Consider the following 23,519-nt stretch of genomic DNA (forward strand, 5'->3'; position numbering starts at 1 on the left):
GTATTGAATACTATGGAAATATTTTACAATTGATACGAAAAATAGTAATTGTAGATGGACTGTAAAGATAATAGCACTAATCTTGAATTAATCTAACCACGAATCATGATTACTATCTGTATTGATTTTCGTAAAAAATAATTTGTACACGTGTATTTAATAAAGTTTAAATTATATTTGTAGAGTCAACCCTCAAAGCGAAAAGGTTAGGAATTTATAAGTTATGATCCGGATAAATAAAGATAACCCTAGATATAAATTAACACTAAATACCTAATTAGTGTATGAATCATTAATATTTATTGTGTGTTAGTTATTGGATATTATAGATGTAAAGATGTAAACAGGTATATGTTTTGAATACAACAAAATAATATGAGTCTAAAACCGCTACAATTTAGATGCCTATAAAATAGGAGAATCAAACTTTTGCAATACCTCTAGCAAAAATCATAATGCTAGAATTGCTAGAAATGTTACAGTTGTCATTTCTCTTCCTACAATTTTCTTCCCTTTGTAATTTGTATGCAAAGATTCAATAAAATTGTCGATAGAGTCGTCTTTTATACGTTTCCTATATGTACCTACTTTAATAATGTAGAGCGTGGTAGAGCTAAGAATATATAGGTGTACGATCCAGTAGCCTGCTTTACCTTGTAAAATCCAGTTAGTAAAGTTTATTGAGGAATATAAAAATTAAAAATGTTGTGTGGTTTTATGAAACCACGGTAAAAGTGAAACTGTTCGAACGGTTCCGAACACTGCTTTGTGTAGCGCATGTCGCGTGACGGTCGGCTGCCGAGTAGGTATACCTACCCGATACACGTGACATGCGCTACACAGACCAAAAAGTTTGAGACGATGTAATAAAAGTTTCACTTTAATAAAAGAATAAAAGACTACATTCATGTGGACATAGTCGTAAATAAAACACAGCATAGCGTAGCAAAATTTTGAATTTATCTTGAAATAATTTTAATATGCAACAGCCAACAATCATATCTAGAGACTACAGTGTAAATAGCAAGATTCTAGTCTATCTAGTATAAACAACGTAACGTCTAATTGCGAGCAATTATTCATTAAAATCCATAAAACGTGCGTGTACTTATATGTGTCTCGGTATAACATTGCAGTACAATGTTTATGTCGTATATTCAAACAGCCTTGCTCTATGAGTCTATGACACTAGCTTTCGCTCCCGGCTTCGCTTGAGTGTAGGTACTTTAGTTTGCTCGATTATCCTTTTATATATGGTCATATCATAATATGTATATGGAAAGATATGAACCTTACCTATATGGACCGACTGTCGCTCCTGCATTCTCTTGAGTCTTAACACCTTTACTTGATACCTTCAATTCCTTTCTTGTTTTTATTTAGTATTTTCACCTAATTTCACAATATTAGTTTGATCTACCTTTAGCTAAATTGTAATGCATTCAACACGTTTTGCTGCTTTGGTATTAAAACGGAATATGCGGATTTATAAGGAGCATAACATTACATTCACACCTTATCAGATATTTAATATTTGCATTAATTTATACTTACGCAATTTTAAAATCTTAATACTATTATAAAGGCGAAAGTTTGTATGGATGTATGGATGTTTGTTACTCTTTCACGTAAAAACTTCTGAACCGATTACAATGAAATTTAGCACACATATAGAGGGTAACTTGGATTAACACATAGGATAGGTTTTATCCCGGAAATCCCACGGGAACGGGAACTATGCGGGTTTTCCTTTGAAAATGCGGGCGAAGCCGCGGGCGGAAATCTAGTTAATTATAAATTTCGTTATAACTACCTTTATCAAAAATAGGCGTGAATTGATGCGTACATTTTTAAAGATACAAGTCACCTAGACCTTATTCTTTTCTATTTTCATCAAGCTCCTGTATTTATAACCCTTCTACAAAATATTTACATGGCAAGATAATATGAAATAGAATTGTATTGTTCAACATTCATAGAATTTTCCAAATCCAAATTGGAATATGCATGTGTTTCACAAAATTTCCCTTGCCATTTAAATGCACTATTTTAACTACATATATATGTCTTCAAATATCCTATCAGATATTGAGATATTCCAATAATGTTACATATGGTTGCAAAATGCATTTTATGCATTTATTATAGCAATACTATTTATTAATTTCCAAGCTTGAACTTGTTTGGCTACTTTCCGACTTGGCAGTCGTACTTGCAATTGCTTTCACATGGCAACATTGTATCATTTTATATTTAAGTAATCATAATGTAAAGATAGTGTATCTCAGATGTATCTTATATCACAAGGTATCAATTAATTATTTTATTAGATTGAATTATTTCAATAACCTTTCTGTGTTATTTGAAAAATGAAATGCCAAGTTGACCTTACAAGTACTTACAACTACACATTTTAATACCAAAACGGCAAAACCATTACATATTGTACAAGTAATACCTACATACAATTATTATTGAACATTTAACATGCTATTCGGACTACTTTAAAATATAAAAGCTTTCCTTTGAATAAAATGTTTAACCATAAAATTAGGTAGAGATTAATTCATAGAAGTTTTTTAGTGAATAGCGTCAGTGAATGACCTTCCTAATTTTGTATTTAAAGTAAATAAATATGTACTACGTGCTTATTATATTTATAATTTATTTCTTTTGATTTCTATGTGATATTAATTTTTAAATTTATAAATATGGGCTTTATACCATTTGCTATTCAATTTACAGAAGAAAACTGTTACTCAACCGGAAATCTTTAAATAGTTTTAAGTTCAAGGTTAGTATCCTTAAAATATTCCGATGCAGATTTATTTTTAGAATATTTACAATGTAGTTTTATACCCCCCTATCTATATCTTTACAATGCACATTCCACAACTTATAACACAACATCTACAAGTTCTAAGCTAATAACATCTAATAATGAGTATCTGTATGTTTATTCTGCTCTTAAATGAATGGACAGGTTTACGGCAATTAAACCAGATATATAAGCCCAGGTTATTATTACCTTCCACGGGTCGTGGTCGCATAATATTATAATTTTGAATTAATTTCTTAGATGTTTTATGATGCACAGTGAATTAAATTATTATTAAGTATTTCTCATTCGCTAGATGCTCCATTCAATGAATGAGCCGGGATAAAAACTCATGAGAATATACCTTTGGAATAATGTAGTTTTGGTCTTAAGTTGTTAAGATCATTTTTAAAATAAATCAAGAGTTGATAACTACAAACCACAGTATAAACAGTATGTACAAACTTTACCTAAAATATAGGGAGGCTGTAACACAAATACTGGTGTGATTCGAATCTTTGAAATTACTGAAACAATTCCGAAAATTATTTTATTTTTTGACGCCGCTGAAGTGGGCACTCTAGTCGCAATCGCAAAATATTCTTACGAATTCTACGACGTCCTTTTGCTCTAGAGCCTAGGATATTTAAAAATAAGTATTATTGTATGCAATAATTCCGTAAATTGTTGTTGCCTTGGGACTTATCTATGTTGATAACAGTCTAGTAAACATATTAGCGTACATTTTCTTGAGTTATCGTATTTATAAAAACCCGCCCGGCGACTCTACATTGAATAATTAATTAGCGAAATAGAATATTACTTACCTTATACCTACTATTTTCTAAATTTTGTTTAATTATAATATGTTACTACTAACGTATTTATTGATTTAAGATAATTAGGGGTAAAAAGGAACGCACGATTTTAAATAAGTAGTGAGAGGTAGTTAATAAGTTAATAATTACTTCTAACTAATCTATGTATAAGAAAAATATCTGAACTGTTTGTTCCTCACGAACTGCTTGATCGAATTGATTTTTTTTAAATTGAAATTTGAATAGTCCATTTATCTAGAAAACTATAATAGATATTATAGATTACGTAGAGACACGTAGAGTTAATAATAAGTACGATAATTGAAACAAATTTTATTATCATTCTTCAAAAGTAGGTAAACTATGTTACCAAATGTCACATTAGATACTTAATTTTTGTTAAGTATGAAGAAATTGCAAAATGTACATTATCAGATGACCTGGCTGTTTTTTTATTAATTTAAAAATACATGAGAACCTACAAAACGTGTTGAATTATTTATCGATTCTTGGATAATCTAACTGGATTATTCGACAGGATTTACAGAGAAATTGTATTCGATTACATGCATATTATAATTTATAATATACAATATTTATCTTTAGACTTTATTGTGTATTATGCAGATATTATGTAGGTACATTGTACATTGTTGTTTTAAAACGAAAACGTAGACTGTAGAGTAATGTTAAATATGTTTTTAAACAAGTTGTTTATCTGTACCCACTTTACAGCAAAAAACAGTTGTTTATGGGAACTAGGAATTCATTATGCGATCAGTGGGTATAACATAAGGTGTGAATTAAATCATTTGTTTATTGAATTTGAGAATCGTAGTTACATATACCTACGTACTTACTCCTAACTTGTCGCACAACGAACAAATGTTTCTTTTTCTGTTTTAAGAAAAATCAAATCTTATAAAGAATGACCTTGAGTGTAAATACATAACTAGTGAGTATGAGAATAAAACGAGTTTAATTTTACTGTAGTAACGTGTAACCACGTAGATATATAATTTAAGTTTAATACATATATAGGTAACGTTTTCACACAAAATGCATCGTAATAATTTGCTTCGTCATAATTTTCATTAACGTGGTATTTAGCAATAGGTACATACTTTTCAAGGTAGGTTGTTTTTAATAAGTCTGGTTTTAATAGGTACCTACTGTTGTAACCTACACCGAATTTGGTAGAGTCCTTTCACATGATTTAAACATTAAATTTAAACTTAGGCAGCCCTTGATATAGTATAAATAAGTGCAATTAATAAAATAATAAATTTTTGAACAATTACGAAATAAATCAAGATATATCAAGGCATTATACCTACCTATGTAGTTATTTATTGCCTTGACGCTTATTTTCGCGTGCACAAGTTAATACTGTAAGTACGGTCTACAGGTTAAAATAACCCGTATATACAGATACTTTAAATACTTGCAAAATTAATTTGAATCATCAATACTTACTTTCACCTCAAATTATGAAAAATAAGATAACCAGCGATACTTTGAAATAGTACCTAATATTTGGGCTTGTAACTTCCGTACGTAGGTAGGTACGTACCGAGTATTTGCAGAAAGCTGTCCTCAAGTCTAATAGTCGAGGAGAGGAGGTAGTCGGTCCCCTCCAGCTCGCTAGGCGCCATCAGATCGCTCCTCATTTTGACACTTATTCACTTAACTTTGGGTTCAATTTCCAATCACAGAGTGGGCATGCTATAACACTATTCTCAAATCCAATTGTACACAGCACTTTGTAGTTCTATCGAAGGGTTTACCAGTCGGTAATGGTAGAATGAATGCCGTATTGAGGACGATCGCTATACGCGCGTAGCCACGGCGTGCGCGCCGCTCACAAACTCGAAGCGAGTCGCGCACAGCTGATTCTTCAGTCTTCACTATAAATAATACACCGTGAATGCAGTTCCACTGACAACACTGCCTCTATATCACATGTGCTATACATTAATGGAGAGTTTTTTGATATTGGGTATACACTGGGTGTGATATTTACATATTTATCAGTTAAGACTTCAATTAGAGGGTCTAAATACGGCGATATCGTATACACGCGTAGTTCATATCTATTCGATTGCTTAACTAAACGTATATTCATATAAATGTCCATATAAATAACTTTTGGCGCTAGACGGCTGGATATCACACTTTTAACGAAATGTTGTATGTCAATATGGAGTACCTAGTTAGATAGTAGAGCCACAGAATAATAACTAGTAGGTAGAGCCACTGAAGAAAAAAAATAATTAACTTTTTAAACGACTATTGCCTTATCATTATATTTCCGATCCACAAAATACGAAAATACATTTTGTCGATGACCTAATTTTTTTGAGTTTTCAATACACAATACAAGGAGGGTGATCCTGATTTAAATCCGTTACTTTAGTTCGGTCCCTTCTTTTATTTATTTTACCAAAAGTAAGCTGTAAGATAGAGTTAAATACTTGAGTTTTTCGTTGAATATTAATTATACATGTAGAGTCAATAAGTTATAGGTAATTTATTTTGTAGAGTTCACCGGATTTCCATACACGATTTTTGATGAGACCCAATACAATAACCGCAATACGAAAACCATTCCTGTTTAATAAATCAGAGTTAATTAGATAATATTATTCAAGGATATTGTTATTTGAATTTTTTAATAAATATAAAAAATAGTAACTAAGTACCATTTGTCTAGTTTTTACAATATGATCCTACAATATTGTTTATGTTATATTGTATAAAAAATATAATTTGTGTAGAAGAAATAATAAACCTCAGGTATTATTTTTTACAACGTACTTCTGGGTCGAGTCATGGTTACAAGGTCGCTCAGAACAAGATGTATGTTTGTTATGAATTTTCCGATGGATAATTTTATGTTATTAGTAATTTTGTGTAGGTAATTCATATATTAAAAATAAAGATTATTTCTAAATTATTCATAGCTTTTTTCTAAGTTACTTTTTTTAATTATGAAGGCTCGTGTAACTTATTATATACCTAGGTAGTAGATATTCGAATATTCGTAGATCCTAATTTGAGATTTACGCCTATCAACACATTTGGCGATAAATTTTTAAGATTAAAAATGATGTAGGTATTTCACACACATGGATTTACAAAAAATATATAAATATAAATACAAAAAAAACTCCAAAATGTATTTTGGAGTTTTAATAAGTAGGTAGTGAAATGTATATTTAGAAACCATAATAATTGTTTAATCTATTGATTGATCGTCCCGATAAAAATATAAATAGATATGTAATGACTGTAATCTTTCTCATTAAGGTCGTATCATTAAAGTATTTTTTGTACTAGGTACATAGTAAATAATAGGTAGGTATTGAACATTTTTAAGTAACGCACTTTATTTAGATAGCATTAGTGAAAATATCTTTTAATTACAGTCTTATCTTATAAATTTTGAGTTTTTGTGACTGCCATAGAGATAAAGAATCTTAAGTTACTGACAAATGGTGATTATTATAATATCCAATTAGTACAATCACACCCACAAAAAATAATTTCAATTAATATTTGATAGATTACCTTCTGATAGGATTGACAGCTACTGACTAAAAACAACGATAGTAGTATTTTTGCAGCTATATATTTTTGATAATTAAATAAATTAAGGTAAAAAACATAATTTTAACTGATAAGAAACATCGACTCATCGTGACTCGCTTTTCTCTCATTTGCTTTCACGGACAATAGTACCACGAGGAAGTAAAACATTTATATTAAATCTCTATATATAAAAATGAATTCCTATTTCCCTTTGTCACGTTCGCGTTGTGTTAAACTCACAAACAAGAGCGTGCCTTTACAAAGATATACAAATGATTTGACATATTTTCAATGTATAACAGAACATGTTATTTATATTTATTTATTAGAACATTATAACTGTTGTCTGTAATTGGTCTTGTGTATTTATATATTTATTGATTTAATAAATTAACATTTTATGCAAGTGTGTTTGTGTATGGTTTGTGTATAATACTAGATAACAATTCGATTAACACATAAGTATACAATAAAAATAAAACAAATAAATTGTATACAATACTCGTTTATTTGTCACGAAAAATTACAAAAATACATCAAAATGTAAACTTATACATAATAAGGCACTTAATTATTAAAAATGGCAATACAATTTTAAAGATTCTTAATTTCTTTCAACTTTAAATAATGGCAAACTTTTGTACAGTCAATAATGTTTGGCACATATGAGAAATTCAAATTAATGAATAATCAAAATTGGATAATACTTAAAAACTACTGCAAAAATAGAATATTTAAGAATAGATACATAGTCACCAAAATTATAATATCTTAAAAATATATTTCTTCTCTCATATTAAATGAAAGAAGAAATCAAAATTTTTTTTTCATATTTAATTGTACCTACTGATATCCTCAAATAAAAAAAATGAATGGACATAACATATTACATATTTGTAAAGAATACACGAAATAAAAGCTATGTATATCAATTATAATTCGATCTAAGAGAGAGTATATGTAAATCATAAACTTAAAGACGAATTATTGTCTATACATTGTAGTAGTAATAAAAAATATCAAACATACGTATTTCCTTGCAAAGGTTACCTTTTCTAACTACTTTTAATTTGTGATGCGTTATCAACTGAAATCTTCTTAATTATACTATTACTTATTATTACATGGACAAATGGCAGCTTTCTATTTTTAAACTATTAAGACTCAAATCTTCAATATAATGAATACACTACAAAAACAGATTTTTTGTTCCGTTAATTTAATAATGTAAAATGTCGAGTCTTAAAATATAAAAAAAATATACCTATATCAAAATCTTAGTTGGTAATGTGATCGTTGATTTAAAGCCAATAGAAGAGTATTTTACTTGTATAATATAAAGAATAAATCAAGACATATTATAAACTAAAAAAATTCTCATTTTTTGAGATTCTTTATTTATTTATTATCAATTAAATTAATGTTCACTGGCTGAAAACATTATATTAATAAGCTTAAAACTACATAATACATAAATATTTCATTCGAGGACGGAAATTTTCCTTTTATTTAAAAACACTTTTATCTTCCAAAAATACTTTGTAAACATTTGTAAAATTAAATCAATATACTCGGCACGGCGAACCTTGATCCCAATGAGAGTTCGTCTTAGTGATTACTCGTATAATGGGTCGTGTCGATACTTTACTATTTTATAGGCAAAGGCGTGGCTTTGCATTCAGCCACGTCCGTAAACATGTTTTTACAAAAATTAAACTAAAATTTTTAACGTGTATTATGTTGTTGTGTTGATTTAAGTTTTTTAGCATAGATTAAGTAGGTAAGTAAAACGAAAGTTTTCCAAAACATAAAAATGCACCTTATCTTTTAACCCGTTAAACACGTATACTCTAGTGTAAATTTTATCATGAAAATGGATGTCCCCATTTAATTTGTCTGAAAAACTTTTGTTATCATAGGTAAATGGATATTTTTCAGGTATAGTCTCACTATTTGGATTGATTTTTCGGATTTATAAAATATGTACTCATTTCCCTTATCGACAAATGCCAACGATGTAAGTTTTGCAGGACGTAAACGTAAAGTCAGATTTAAATAATTTCTCGTAAATGTTAAGAATTGTTATAATTCCAACGGAATATCATTGTAATGGCATAAAACTACCTAAAAATTAATAAATGCCATTTTTAGACGCCTCCAATACGTTTCTAATTTAATGGTGACGCCATTACAAGTTTGTCTCTTGAGAATAACTGTCAGTGTCATAGGAATCATCATTCGCCGAGCCGAGTATCTTAGATACATTAAAAGTGAAAAAAATATTAAAGTTTACGGCAAAAATATTATAAATACTTATTTTATGGACTGGTTTTGAGAGAATAAAGTAAAATTATGTACCATGTCGACAATAGGGAACCATCTTTATAAAAATATCTTTCTATACAACAAAGTGTCAAATAAAATTTAAAGTTCCACATACTTCAAAACGAAAGAAATTTATATTATAAACAACATTCTAATCGTCATTATCGAAATTAAAGTTAGCTACACTTTATCAAATATAACCTGTGCCAATAAATAACGTAATTTGAATTTGACAGCACGCCATCTCGCTCACACACCAACATTTTACACCTCGCCATCCCACTCGCACTTCGATTCTATCCTTCATTTGACACATATAACACCTATTTGACGACAATGGTACTAAGTTAAAGTTATTTTAAGTTTACACTGACTGGGCATCGACTTCTTCACCGTAATCTAAGTCGTCGTAACTTAAATCGTCGTCGATTACTGAATCAGGGGTTTCCTTGCCACCTGGACAAGCTAGGCATCTGAAAAACAGAAAATATAGTAAAATAAGTTTGATAATTTATTTCAGCAGAGTTGTATCTCTTTTACGTAATATTTATTTGGAAAGATACAAGTAGGCCTATTTCAAACGACACAAAAATCCCCAATAGATAAGACACTAATATTATAAATACGAGATTAACTTTTTACTTCTATCTTATTATGTATGTTAAAATTAATGTGAATAATTTGGATCAAAGTAATTAAATACCAGACTTTCATTGCATATATGCAAGTGAAATAGTGTGTGGCAATATGTTTTCACATCACCAGCTAACGTTATGTACATGTGAACCTGCAGGCAAAAACTAATAGTTTCTAGGAAATTTGCATATATAAGCAATAATTGTAAAAAAAAAACAATGCATTAATATTATTTTCATGTTTAAATAGCTTCGTGTCACGATGACACCGTTACTATCTTCGATTTTATTTAATTATACATAAATAAAAATTATTGATTCAAATGTTGTTTTCTATTCTATAGGTCATTAATTTTTCCTTTAATATTCCTGACCTATGAAACTTAATACCAACTTTAAAATTGCCACTTAAATAAAAATTAAATAATACAATTTTGAATAAATAGCACACCTGTGCGACATACGATATCTATCCCGCAGTTTGTAAAATGATTTATACATAATAGTATATATTTTTATATAATATGACGCAACGGCCTTGTGCGCGTGCGCAGGTGCCTGCTTTATATTCCATATATAACGTGTAAACAAGATGACATCTGATTTGTGTAAGCTTTTAAGTTATCTAAACATTTTCTCGACATTCAAACTATCTTTACTGTTTGTCTTGGAGTTATAGAACATATAATACTTTGTATATAGCAAATATGATATAGGTACCTACAGTTTTACTAGTATTGGTTAAATGGTTGATAATTTTGGTTATATTTTACTGCTTTATAAGCAATTTTACAGCTTTTTTTCAAAATCCATTTTGCTGTGTTCACTCTTAAATATAATTTAGATATTTTTAAGTAATTTACTTGTAAATTCATGTTTTAATTTTATTGAACACTTATTATTAACCATTAGGTTAAAGCACGCATTCTCAAATGAGGTGCAACAAATTACAAAACACTAAATAAATAAACATTATAAAGAAAGACTAAAAAGATTTACTAAGGTCTTTTCTACTCATGTCGCCAATTAAAAGGAAGGGCATTACAACATGTATCACAACGAGGATTACGTTATTTCAAATCCATCAATAAACTAAATAGGTTACAACCTACTAGTACCCATAGTCATACCCACAAACATCAAAGCTATTTCGATCCGCCATACAACACACAATACCGCGAATCTGTAACATTACCTGCTCTCATTGATCCCGTAGTATAAACACTTGTCGCCCACGCACTCGCAGCAACCGTCGTGGAACCATCTGAAATTTGTACGGGATTGATTAGTTTTTGTATGGAAGTCGTAATTTTTTACATTTTTTATGTTTTTTTTTAAATATTATTTTGTGACTGTTTACGCCACATATCTACTTTTATTGTGAGTATCAAATCATATAAGGATTATTTATGACAGAAAAAAAAATAAGTTTCCTTCGAGAATCGAGAACATTACCCAGCTCAGTCTATAGAACAAAGATTCAAATAATTAGGAAGATATTTTATAATAATAGGCTATTTGACAAGGTTTTGAAAACTGTCTTAAATTATTAAGATACGTTTATAGAGCACACAAAACACATGTTTCTTAATTTTTTGTAGTTATTCATTGAGAAAATGGAAAATAAAAACATGATATTCAAATATGCCGCCAAAACACAATTTTGAAGAACATGGCGTCTCGCGACCATGGTGACGTCACAGCGGCGTAAACATCAACTTGCTCCTAGTACTTATTGTTCGTTTTTGTTTTAATTATAGTATAATTAAGTTAATCTGTTTAAAAACCAGAAAATGAGTTCTTATAGGTGGTCTGGATGCAGAAATACAACTATTAAAACCCCTGACAAACTATTTATATGTGCTCCAAAAGATATAAAAATGCGTAGAAAGTGTCAGTTAGCTCGCTGAAATCCAAGTGATATTAGATATATTATATCAATTAAAACAGTTATATTTTTTTGTGAAGACCACTTCGATGAAAGTATGGTGTTGAATACCTAGTAGGCAGTTTATTTTATTTGCAATACATAGTATAAATCGTCTCATTACTTAGGTACCTGCTTTAGGTAAGATAATGATATATATAAATTGATGATGACGTGTTTGTATTGATATTGAAAATAATCAATACAAACACGTCAATTTTGATCCTATAAACTGGATGGCTGAAATGAAAAACAAACCTAAAAAATGTATACTTCATAATAAAATTATTGTGCTATTGTGATTCATGTTTGTAGGTACATTTAACTAAAAAGGTACCTACCTAATGAATGACGATTGAAATATTAACTTACGTAGCTGTTTTCACATTTCTCAATTCAGGAGCGTAAAAATCTGGGTTGTTTTTAAAGAACATGCCAACCATTATAGCGTTCACTTTAGGAAGATTTCTACTATCTGCTTTTTCGAAATTAGGTTCCATGACAAACAAAAATAACACATAAAGATCAAAACTGATTACAGACACCTTGAATCACAAGAAATAAGTTATACAAGAAACAAAACCAAAAGCGAAATTATCAACGACGTGAGTAAACGTTGGGATCTCTTGTTATTTACGCCGCTGTGACGTCATGGCAGATGCAGCCAATCATGGATGTTTTCGGTCACGTGGTAATTTTAATATATATGATGTTTTTTCTCGACAATTTATAAATAAATAAGTTATTATTTATATCATTTATTAATTTAAATCGCTTCAAAAACCTTATATATATATGGATTACACAAAAAAGTAATTTATTTTTTATACTGTCAAATAGCCTATTGTAGTAAAATTTTCGAAGCATGTATTTAGGAACAATCGTGATACAACCAATGTTTTTGAGGAAAAATTGGAGACATAATGACACCTGGCATCTTCAGCGTGTACTACTAGTATTATAAAGGCGAATTTATTGGTGTATTTTAATAACTCTTTCACATGAAATGCACAGCATAGATTTTGATATTTGTTTGATTTAGGGCCAATTTTTCAATGCTTGGATAAAACTTATCCGTCCAATAAAGTATTACACGATAATATTAAAATGTCACGTAAACTGCAATTAGAATACGTTTTTAAAATGGTAGTTGTATAAATTATTCGACGAATAAATTTTTACCAAGGATTGAAAAATCAGCCCTTAGTTTATGAACTAGGAGAATAAACAAGCTATGTAAATATTTAATCATATTCTTTCTTTCTAATATGTACATGATTTTTCATCACATTGATAATAGAATACCTGAAGCTATTAGACCCCATGGATCTACAGGACGCCCGGCACTTGTCACACGACATGCACTGCGAGAGAAAAGCCACGGTACAGTTGAACGTCACTATATCACGGCTTACCGGCTCCGATTCTTGTTCCACGCTTTCTGTAGACAAATATTGAAAAAAAATAATGAAAATTGTAAAAAAATGATAAGGCCTGCTAAGAATAAAAAAATTGTAATTACGAGGGTGACCGATTTTTTTCCATGATTTCTATAATTGTTGTCAAGAATATAATAATTAATACTGCCGAAAATGAGAATGAAAAGGCAAGTGAGCGAAGCAAACATGACGCGATAATTCTTTAAAATGCTTTTTAATAATATGTCCATCTCAAATTTGAATTTGTTTAAATGCAATTTGTTTAAATATACATTAAAGTAACATTTCATATCAGTATATCATAATACATAACAACATACAAATGATACTGAATTCCAGCTACCAAACATTAATTACCGTTACTTTTAAAAGAGATTACAATCCATGTACTTAACATTATTTCAAAGAATTTCATCAACAAACTGTTAAACATAAAAGTATTGATAAGAAACAAAGTATATCATTGACAAAGATGGTTTAAAAATAAAGCTTGAATCACAGGAGCAGGTAGCATTCCAGGTTGAGATGACTCATTGCTAACTCAGTAGGGGTCTGATGTTCTGAGAAATATTAATGGGTAGGTAAAATTGGTTATTCATGACTGTGAGAAAATTATTATAATATATAATTATTATTATAATATATTTAAAATATTGACAGCTAGTTTTATTGTTAAAAATTTATACTATATTAAATTTATTTATATACCTACTTAAATTTATATTGTTAAAAATGAAAATTGCTTCATTCCATAATCTAGATCTACTAAACATTTTTTGTAAAGCTAAAATATGTAAGTAAAATGTTCTATTGCTTTTGAGTTTGTTTCTCAAAAATTAATAATTATTTTGTTGTTCAGTAAATCAACATTCTTGTGTGGGTCTTTTCAATCAAAATTGTTTTAATTATACAAGCTGATGCCTATTTAATATTATTGCATATGTATAATTGACTTGAATTTTAACCTCTCAACCACCAAGCGGCGATATCCGACCGCAACACAATAGCTTTCCTATTGTGTCTGTGATTCCGGGGCCTGATGGATTAAACCTTGATGCAGGAAAATAGATAGCATAATACACATTTTTCAAAGAGATTTGATTTCTCATGAAAGTTTTAATTAAAGTTAGAATACCACTTTGTTATAACTTCCATACATACATCCATACTTTTAAAATGTTTAATGCTATAAATCAATAGATTACAAATACTTATTACTACTTCGAATTTAATATTAAATGTATCCGTTTATACTTACGAAGGTGGTAAACAAGTTGTTTCTCCGATGCTGGTCTATAAGCAGATATATCAATGTCCACTGGATATGTGATGGACAACCACCTCTGTTGAGGGTCCACATCACTAGTCAGAGCAGCAAAGAGATCAGGTACATTGTCTGATAACTCTTCTACGTAAGATGATTTGGAAAGCTCTGTTTGTGTATCATTCGGTTTCGGGCACATGTCTAAAAGAAATAAATTGTATATTTATTATTTTACTTATTGTCGAGCCGAACGGTCTGACCGGGCCACGACATAATAGATTTTCTATTGTGTCTGTGATTCCGGGGCCTGAGTTATTAATAGTATAAACAAAATAGCTATACTATAGATAATCTTCTGTGAAAATTGTAACTTTATAAAGTTTTTACTTACCAACACAACTGCAGCATTCACTGTACAAGTAACTGAGACAGTTGAAACAATCCTTGCAACACGTACAATCCTTTAGATCACACTTACAAGATTGAGTTAACATACATTTTGAGACAACGCTGGCACAAATAGCCTCATTACAAGCGTAAATTATCGGAACAGCACATAAAAATGCAAAAATAGCATAAAATTTTACTCCCATTTTGAAATAATATTATTAATAAATTCTGAATGTAATTATTTGTTTGTTTTGGTGAGGAATTTACACACGCACTTCAATATATTATAATGTCATACAAAACAAATTGCATTAAGACAGAGAACTGACTAAAGTTACAAGATACAATTTATTTCACTGATGTATTTAATATTTTATAATGCTAATCACTGTTTGTCTTGAATCTTGATTCACGTATGAGGAATTATTTATTATCACGGAAAAATTTTTTATTTCCAAACGCGAGCGCTGCTTTCAGCAAGACAAGCAATAAGCATCCGTCAAATGACATTTGGCAAATGGCAAGACCACTTGAAATTCAAATGTCAAGTGTAATGTTGCTACAGTATAAAATTTTATTATCTTATCCACAGAGTATCCACATAAATAAATAACAAAAAGAAAGGTTCATAATATTATTATCATGTTTTTTTTTTGATTTTGTTATTATAATGCATTTTTATTCTGTAAATCTTATATATAAAATTCTCGTGTCACAATGTTAGTCTGCATACTCCTCCGAAACGGGTGGACCAATTCTCATGAAATTTTCTGTGCATATCGGGTAAGTCTGAGAATCGGCCAACATCTATTTTTCATATGTACCTACCACGGGCGAAGCCGGGGCGGACCGCTAGTTATTATATAAATCCATCCGAGTGAAACGTTTATGTAGGGAAATTCGATATGATGGTTTACCGTTATGTTCGCTTTAAAAACCAAACGCAAAGCGTGGCTCTATCAACCGGGCGAACGTTTGGGAAAGGCAAATAATTCTCAACAGAATACATTACTGAAAGAATCGAAATATAGTGTTAAACGAAACAGTATTTATGTTAAATTGCTAGCAAAATATATGTATTGAACTTATTTGCTACGGGTTACAATCTAACGAGTTAGATCTACGAGTTATATCTCACGGTTTTTACAATCTTGCGGCGACAGATACTTAAATCGTAATGATGATAATATATATAGGTATTTTACATTATGACTTCAATACGACGCTTGCTTTTTTGATACAAATTCATATTATAGGTCTTAGTTATAGGTATTCTATTTCCGTGTTTGCGTATCAAACCGGCAGCTTACGTAGGCATAAAACACAACTTCTGGAAAAATCAGAAAGAATTGGTTAAGTGCGAGTCGGCGTCGAAACACCAGGGATTCCGTAAAGTTTTTTTGGAGACCTTTTGATTGCTTACAATATGGTATTAATAATATTTTACATGTTTTAATCGTTTAGTAATTTTCTTGTGTTTCGTTTACCGAACTCGAATCTCCCCGTCTAATCTGTGCCGTAACTACGCTCACTGTAAAGTTTATACCACAGTTTATACAATATTAATTATTGTATTTAAAATCCGCATAAATCCGAATATGTATATTTACATCTTGTTTCATTATTGTTACAGATGCCCTATGTTGTATCTCTTCTATCTAGATCTTATGTATAATAAGTAAGCGCAAAACTCGAGAACGGCTGAACCGATTTCTATAATTATTTTTATATTAGTATTCCTTGAAGTACAAGGATGGTTCATATGGACAGAAAACATGAACATGCACCACGGGCGAAGGCGGGGGGACCGCTAATATGTATAGAAAATTCTCGTGTCACAATGCTAGTTACCATACTCCTTCGAAACGGTTGGAAGTTGGACTGATTCTAATGAAATTTTGTGTGCCTTTTGGGTAGATCTGAGAGTCAACCAACATCTATTTTTCATACCCCTAAGTAATAAGAGTACCTAAGGCAGAACAACGTTTGCCGGGACAGCTAGTTTTTATATGAACTTATTTGAACTTGAATTTATATTAAAGTGGAAAAAAAATACATCATCACTGATGTTTTAAAATATCTAACTATTACGTTTCATAAGATACAGCCAGGTAACAGGTAACAGGACGGACAGGCAGACACACAGACAAACAGCGAAATCTCAATAAATGGGGCCCCGTTTACTCTTTCGGTAAGGAACTCTAAAAGAAAGTTATATAATATTTAGAATTGGTATTACTGATAACCATTGTTTGATACATTAAATATAATACAGGTACATATATTTTGTATACAATAAACAAGGATTATCACTTAATTATGATAAAATTTAAAAAGATATTATTTATCAACAAACTTATTCTTATAAATTTTAATCTGAATATCATTAATTAGTCCTGGGAGGTCGTTGGAAATGACGGTGAGTGAACTATAAATAAAATATAACATTTTTAGGTAAATCATGAAACAAAAAAAATAAAAAAATTCTACATAATAAGGTAGTTACAATTCTACAGTTGTACCTACCCTTTTTGGAATATTATATTTTATACGTCTTCGAAGTCGTCGTCATCAAATAAACAAACACCGGGAATAAATTACAAGAAATCTTGGCGAGCTTTTGGAAAACTGTTTTAAAGTCTGATAACTACTATGTAACTAGTAACCAATTCTAATTATTTGGTTTTTACTGAAACATGTTAGCTAAGCGTATCTTCATGATTATTTAAACTAATGAGGAATATTCTGTAGGTACATGCCTATTTCTTGCTCAACTTTAGTTGCGTTATTGCCTTCATACTTGCATTTTCAATGGCTGACAAAAAAATGGATTTTAATAATTCGTTTTTAATTGAACGAAATAATAACTAGAAATATCGTATACTTATTGTATACCTTATTTCTCTCTAGCAGTTATAGCCATACAGATCGGTCTCATTCACGTGCCAAGTAGAATAAGAGCACACAACATACACTATTTCGCAGATAAAAGAAATTGTAGCAGTTCTGCTACCACTTATAGCACTCACAAGTGCTTATAAGAACCCCTACTATGCCAGTGGGAGGTCCGTCAATGTCCATCTTTTTGAATGGAAGTGGGATGACATAGCTGCGGAATGTGAACGGTTCCTAGGACCCAAAGGATTCGGAGGCATACAAGTAAGTAAAAATTTTCATTCAATTGTTTTATTTGTAGTGGACATAGTTATAAAAAAACAATAAATAAATCATCGTCGTTGTTTTTTTCAAATATTTATTTATTGAATTAAACTTCTAATAGTGTCAATCAAATCATCATAAAAATATTTTTACAATAACGACCGATTCGGAAAGTAGTATCATCAATAAATAGGTAATCTACATAGTGTAGTTTCATATTTTTAAATAAAATACTCCAGTTCGTAGTTACCTACTTAGGTATAGAATAAATATAATTAATTTTTATCTAAAGTCTAATCTTTTGATCCAAAAATGTCACACTTGAATGCTCCGATTAAAGTAGCGAAATCTCAAATGAATTATCGACAGTTATAATACCTAGGTACTTATTGATATCATTTACAGAAATTAACGACTTTAACGGATTTTAATCGCGATTTATTCATTATAAATTTTTAATATTATTGACAGATATCACCCCCTAACGAGAATGTAGTGATATGGCATGCCAACCGTCCCTGGTGGGAGCGGTACCAACCGTTGTCTTACGTGCTCGTCACACGGTCAGGCAACGAAAGGCAGTTCGCTGATATGTTGAGGCGATGCAATAATGCTGGAGTACGGTATGCACGATTCTTCGTATTGATCTTAGATAGCAAATAAATAGGACTAACACGTCTGTCTCGTTTATTGGAAATTTGAAAAACCTATATACCTATTACCTAATCAAGTTGACAATTTTTGTTAAGTAAACCACGTGATTATTGTATTTTTTACATTCGCAGAGTTTACGTAGATGCAGTGATTAACCACATGACAGGCGAGCCTCCAGAAAACGTTGGAACAGCTGGCAACACAGCCGTGTTCAAAGACTGGTATTACCCCGCTGTACCGTACAGGAGGGAACATTTCAACTGGCCAAACTGTGTTATTGATGGATCCGATTATGTTAACAATGCTTGGAGGGTAAGGCTTTGAAACTAAATTTAAAGAATGGGATCGAAAATTTCTATATAAGAAATAGAAGGAGAAGAAAATAATCTGTCAAAATTGATGTAAAAACACATTCGTTGCTTCTACAACGGCGTACTAACTTAGATGATAGCATATAATACATTTTATTTGCACATTCTATAATTTTTCAATCAATTCCTTGGATTATTTTTAGTAATATCTCTCGTTAGTCGTAAGATTTTTGGTGTTGCTGCAATGCTAAGACGTTTGCGCAATTTTTTGCCCATATCCACGAAAATTTTGCTCGCACAATCTTTGCTTCTTCCTATCCTCGACTATGCTGATGCAAGCTACTTAGACCTTACTGAGGAGCATTTAAACAAATTAGAACGCCTCCAAAATTTTGCGATAAGATTTATATTTGGTCTTCGCAAGTTCGACCATATCTCAGACTTCCGCTCACAACTCAGATGGCTTCCTATCCGCCTTCGCCGGAATACGCATCTCCTGTCCCTCCTGTACTCAATCCTTTTCGATCCCAGAACTCCTTCCTACTTAAAAAAGAGATTTATATTTATGGGCTCGTCTCATGAATGTAATTTGCGCTCCTCTAACAATCTTACGCTTTGTATGCCTGCTCACATCTCTAAATTTTATGATTCATCTTTTACCGTGCAAGCCGTAAGATTGTGGAACTCCCTACCAACCGCAATAAAGCAAGCGCAAACTTTGAATAGTTTTAAAGCTGCAATTAAAAAATATTATCTGTCCTCATAATCATTCTGCATCTGTTCTGTTTTACCTATTTCTCTACCTGAAATTTTTATATAATATCCTCTTCTGCACGTTTTTCTTTCTTTCGTTATATGTAATTTCATAACTTACTCATATCTATTATATTTATTTGTATTCACTCCTTGTATATGCACTATCTACCTTTTTCAATCTTTTCATTTTCCTATATCCCAAGGTTGCCTGGAAGAAATCGCTTCAAAGCGATAAGGCCGCCAATTTGTACGGTGAAGATTCTTTTTGTATATTATTGTATTGTTTATCTGTGCATTGTACAATAAAGTGTTTTTTATTTTATTTATTTATTTATTTATTTAATATGCTTTTCAGGTCCGCAATTGTGAACTAGTCGGACTGAAAGATTTGGACCAATCCAATGAACATGTGAGAAATATGATTGTGAATTTCATGAATAAACTGATTGATTTAGGTGTTGCTGGATTTAGGTAACTTATTCACCGTAGTACCTACACATATAGATTTTTCCATTTAATATTATAAAGGTAAAATAAACCTTATTCATATATTACAGAATAGACGCAGCAAAACACATGTGGCCAGAAGATTTACGTATCATTTACAATCGTCTTCACAACCTCAATACCGCCCACGGTTTTCCACAAAACGCTCGTCCATACATCTACCAAGAAGTCATTGACTATGGAGGCGAAGCTATAAGCCGTGATGAATATACTCCATTAGCAGCGGTGACAGAATTCAAAGCAGGAATGGCATTGAGCAATTCTTTTAGAGGAAACGACCAATTGAGATGGCTAAGAACCTGGGGGACAGGTTGGGGCCTTTTAAACAGCGGTGACGCTCTAACTTTCATTGATAACCACGATAATGAAAGAGGTCACGGCGGTGGTGGAGGTATTCTAACGTACAAGGAGCCACGTCAATATAAGGGTGCTATTGCGTTCTTGCTAGCCCATCCGTATGGAGAACCGCAAATTATGAGCAGTTTCGCGTTCTGGGACTCTGAAGTTGGACCGCCAATGGATAGGAATGGCAATATCATATCTCCCTCAATTAATTCAGTAAGTATAATTGGAATCGGCGAAAATAATGATCTAATTTCTGAGATAAATACCTTTCTTTCCAAGAAAAACATGTTCGTCAGCTGTTATACATTATTAAAAACTGCGATCCTCTGTTATCATATTTACAATACAAAATGTAAACATTTTTCAGAGATTACTATATGAAATTACTTTTTCCAGGATGGTACATGCGGCAACGGCTGGGTTTGCCAACACCGTTGGCGCCAGATCTACGAAATGGTAGCTTTCAGGAATATAGCTGGCAACACTGGCGTTAGTAATTGGTGGGACAACGGCAGCAATCAAATCGCATTCAGTAGAGGCAATAGAGCCTTTATTGCATTCAATAATGAGATCTGGGATTTGAATCAGAGCTTGCAGGTTAGAATTCATAAAATCTAAATAATTATAGGATGTTGTTAAATGAGCGTGTAACGAATTTTCCTCCTTTTCTGAGTTAATTAATTTTAATTCAACTTTATTATTGACAAAGTTCAATTCAATGCAATTTTTGTTTTGCAAAAAAAATCCAATAGCGTGGATATTTCTAAACAACTGATCATTTCTGACAACGTCCGATTGTGCTTTTTTGTCGCTCGTTCCGCGCTCTCGCTTGCACTTCAAGCCACATGAAACGCCTCAGAGCGAGGTAACGCCACATGAGTCATGTTTTTTCGTGCGTGCAGCCGGCTCTATCGAATAAGACGTTGTCACGTCAAAAAAGTTATTAATTCTTTCAGACTGGTCTCCCAGCGGGTAGATATTGCGATGTGATATCTGGAAGTAAAGTGAACAACTCTTGCCGCGGCAAAACTGTGACAGTCGGAAATGATGGCCGCGCACAAATATATGTTGGAGCTCACGAATACGACCTTATGTTGGCTATCCATGTCGGAGCAGAGGTAAATTTAAAATTTGAAAAAAAAATAATAAAGATCTTTTTCGAAAAAAAAAATTCCTTTTTTAATTTTCCAAGGCCCGTCTAAGACCTTTGTGAAACATCCTATGTCAAAAAATTCAGCACTGTGTTATTTAACACGTTAATTAAAAAAAGATTATAAATATTATAAAAAACGTTGGATAGTCTTGTAATTCGTGTATGTTTTCTGTTTTATTTTCTGTGGTTACGCAGATATGACCACGAATATTTGATTTATTAAGAAGGTACATATAAGAAAGTTAATGTTTCGTTATTTTAAAATAAATATTCTTTTTTTCAGAGTCGGCTGTAAGCGGAATCCACATACAATCGGAACGAAGAAACTAGTGTTATAGTGAAAATACATCTTCGAGTACATAATATATTGATCATAAAGTATTAAATTATATTAAATCTAGTGTTCCGATAATTCTGTTGTCTATTTTGTACACCCTTTCTCCCTTAGCTTTCTCCATAGTCCATAGCCATTGGCCATATATCAAATCATATCAAATCTATATGTCTATACCTATCTATTTCAACATCTATGTAACATATTATTATTGTAAAAATCGTCTAATTCCACACTAGCTTACCGCCCGCGGCTTCGCCCGCTTTGTCTACACCCTAATAATTAATTATATACTAAAACCTTTCTCTTAAATCACTCTATCTATTAAAAAACCGCATCAAAATCAGTTGCGTAGTCTTAAAGATTTAAGCATAGAAAGGGACATAGGTACAGAGAAAGCAACTTTGTTTTAGTATGCTTTGATTTGTTAGATTTGCATCCACTTGAAAAAAAAAGTGAAAATTCATAGAAAAAGTCTATCCTAGGCTCAAGCAGATATACGATATTTTAGAATTACTATGTCCACTCCTAAATGTAAAGTAGTGTAATTAATTATTATTACTTAGTGCAATTAATATCTATTTGAAATACAAATATAAACATACAACGAGTTTTTTACATGATGTCTTGTACAATGAAGTGTTATAAATAAATAAAAATAAATAAATAAATAAACAACGTCTTTATTTGGCTTACTTGAGGTTGAAAAAAGGAGGAACTAAACTGGTTTCCATATTTTAATAAGATCCTATGATCTTGTCATAAATAACGATAGTTATAGTTCTCTATCTCTCTACTTGTTGTAGCGTTTTTTTATTTCGGCTCTATAGGTAGGTAATTTTATTTTAAACGTCAATACGGATATCTAGAGTCAGGCGAAGCCACGGAGGTCGTTGTTTTTAAAGTGAAACTTTTATTACTTACATCGTCTCGAACTTTTTGGTCTATGTAGCGCATGTCACGTGACGGTCGAACCATACGATAATTATTGTACAAATACGATAATTTTGTGCCTAAGTTTCACTTTTACCGTGGTTTCATAAAACCACACAACACTTTTATTACTACATATTTTATTTTACTTTTTACTATT

At 31.1% G+C, this 23,519-nt stretch overlaps 3 protein-coding genes across 3 annotated transcripts in view; 1 reads left to right on the top strand and 2 right to left on the bottom strand.

Annotated features, from left to right (window-relative positions):
* LOC149901711 (transcription factor HNF-4 homolog) overlaps positions 1–5,538 on the bottom strand; it is a 40,151-nt gene extending 34,613 nt beyond the window's left edge. Inside the window, exon 1 of the mRNA XM_090110606.1 lies at positions 5,210–5,538. Within this exon, the coding sequence (XP_089966732.1) occupies positions 5,210–5,306 (97 nt within the window). The 5' untranslated portion in view covers positions 5,307–5,538. The remainder of the gene's footprint in view (positions 1–5,209) is intronic.
* Positions 5,539–9,642: 4,104 nt separating this feature from the next.
* cv (twisted gastrulation BMP signaling modulator crossveinless) lies at positions 9,643–15,660 on the bottom strand. Its single transcript, XM_090111218.1, has 5 exons — positions 15,209–15,660; positions 14,812–15,018; positions 13,420–13,555; positions 11,383–11,451; positions 9,643–10,025 (listed from the first exon to the last, which is right to left on the bottom strand). Exons 1-5 carry the CDS (start codon positions 15,408–15,410, stop codon positions 9,917–9,919), a joined length of 723 nt encoding a protein of 240 aa, XP_089967344.1. The 5' UTR covers positions 15,411–15,660; the 3' UTR covers positions 9,643–9,916.
* A 1,960-nt stretch (positions 15,661–17,620) lies between these two features.
* LOC149901713 (alpha-amylase A-like) lies at positions 17,621–22,495 on the top strand. Its single transcript, XM_090111156.1, has 9 exons — positions 17,621–17,626; positions 18,169–18,366; positions 18,838–18,989; positions 19,152–19,332; positions 20,443–20,558; positions 20,645–21,152; positions 21,336–21,536; positions 21,896–22,057; positions 22,376–22,495. The coding sequence occupies exons 1-9, from the start codon at positions 17,621–17,623 to the stop codon at positions 22,385–22,387; spliced, it is 1,536 nt and encodes a 511-aa protein (XP_089967282.1). The 3' UTR covers positions 22,388–22,495.
* Positions 22,496–23,519: the final 1,024 nt, after the last annotated feature.

The sequence above is a fragment of the Colias eurytheme genome, chromosome 16 (genome assembly GCF_061535395.1).
Source record: "Colias eurytheme isolate Ceu_HAF_F1 chromosome 16, ilColEury1 Martin Lab GWU primary, whole genome shotgun sequence".
NCBI classification, from domain to species: Eukaryota; Metazoa; Arthropoda; class Insecta; order Lepidoptera; family Pieridae; genus Colias; species Colias eurytheme.

Bases quoted from the DNA above. Each gene is read 5' to 3' on its own strand.
- LOC149901713 (XM_090111156.1), top strand. The intron at 21,153-21,335 runs GTAAGTATAATT...TACTTTTTCCAG, and splicing joins TATCTCCCTCAATTAATTCA to GATGGTACATGCGGCAACGG. The intron at 21,537-21,895 runs GTTAGAATTCAT...TAATTCTTTCAG, and splicing joins ATTTGAATCAGAGCTTGCAG to ACTGGTCTCCCAGCGGGTAG.
- cv (XM_090111218.1), bottom strand. From the start codon at position 15,410: ATGGGAGTAAAATTTTATGCTATTTTTGCATTTTTATGTGCTGTTCCG. The intron at 11,452-13,419 runs GTATTCTATTAT...TACAAATTTCAG, and splicing joins ATGGGGTCTAATAGCTTCAG to ATGGTTCCACGACGGTTGCT. The intron at 10,026-11,382 runs GTAATGTTACAG...TCTGTTTTTCAG, and splicing joins TACGGGATCAATGAGAGCAG to ATGCCTAGCTTGTCCAGGTG.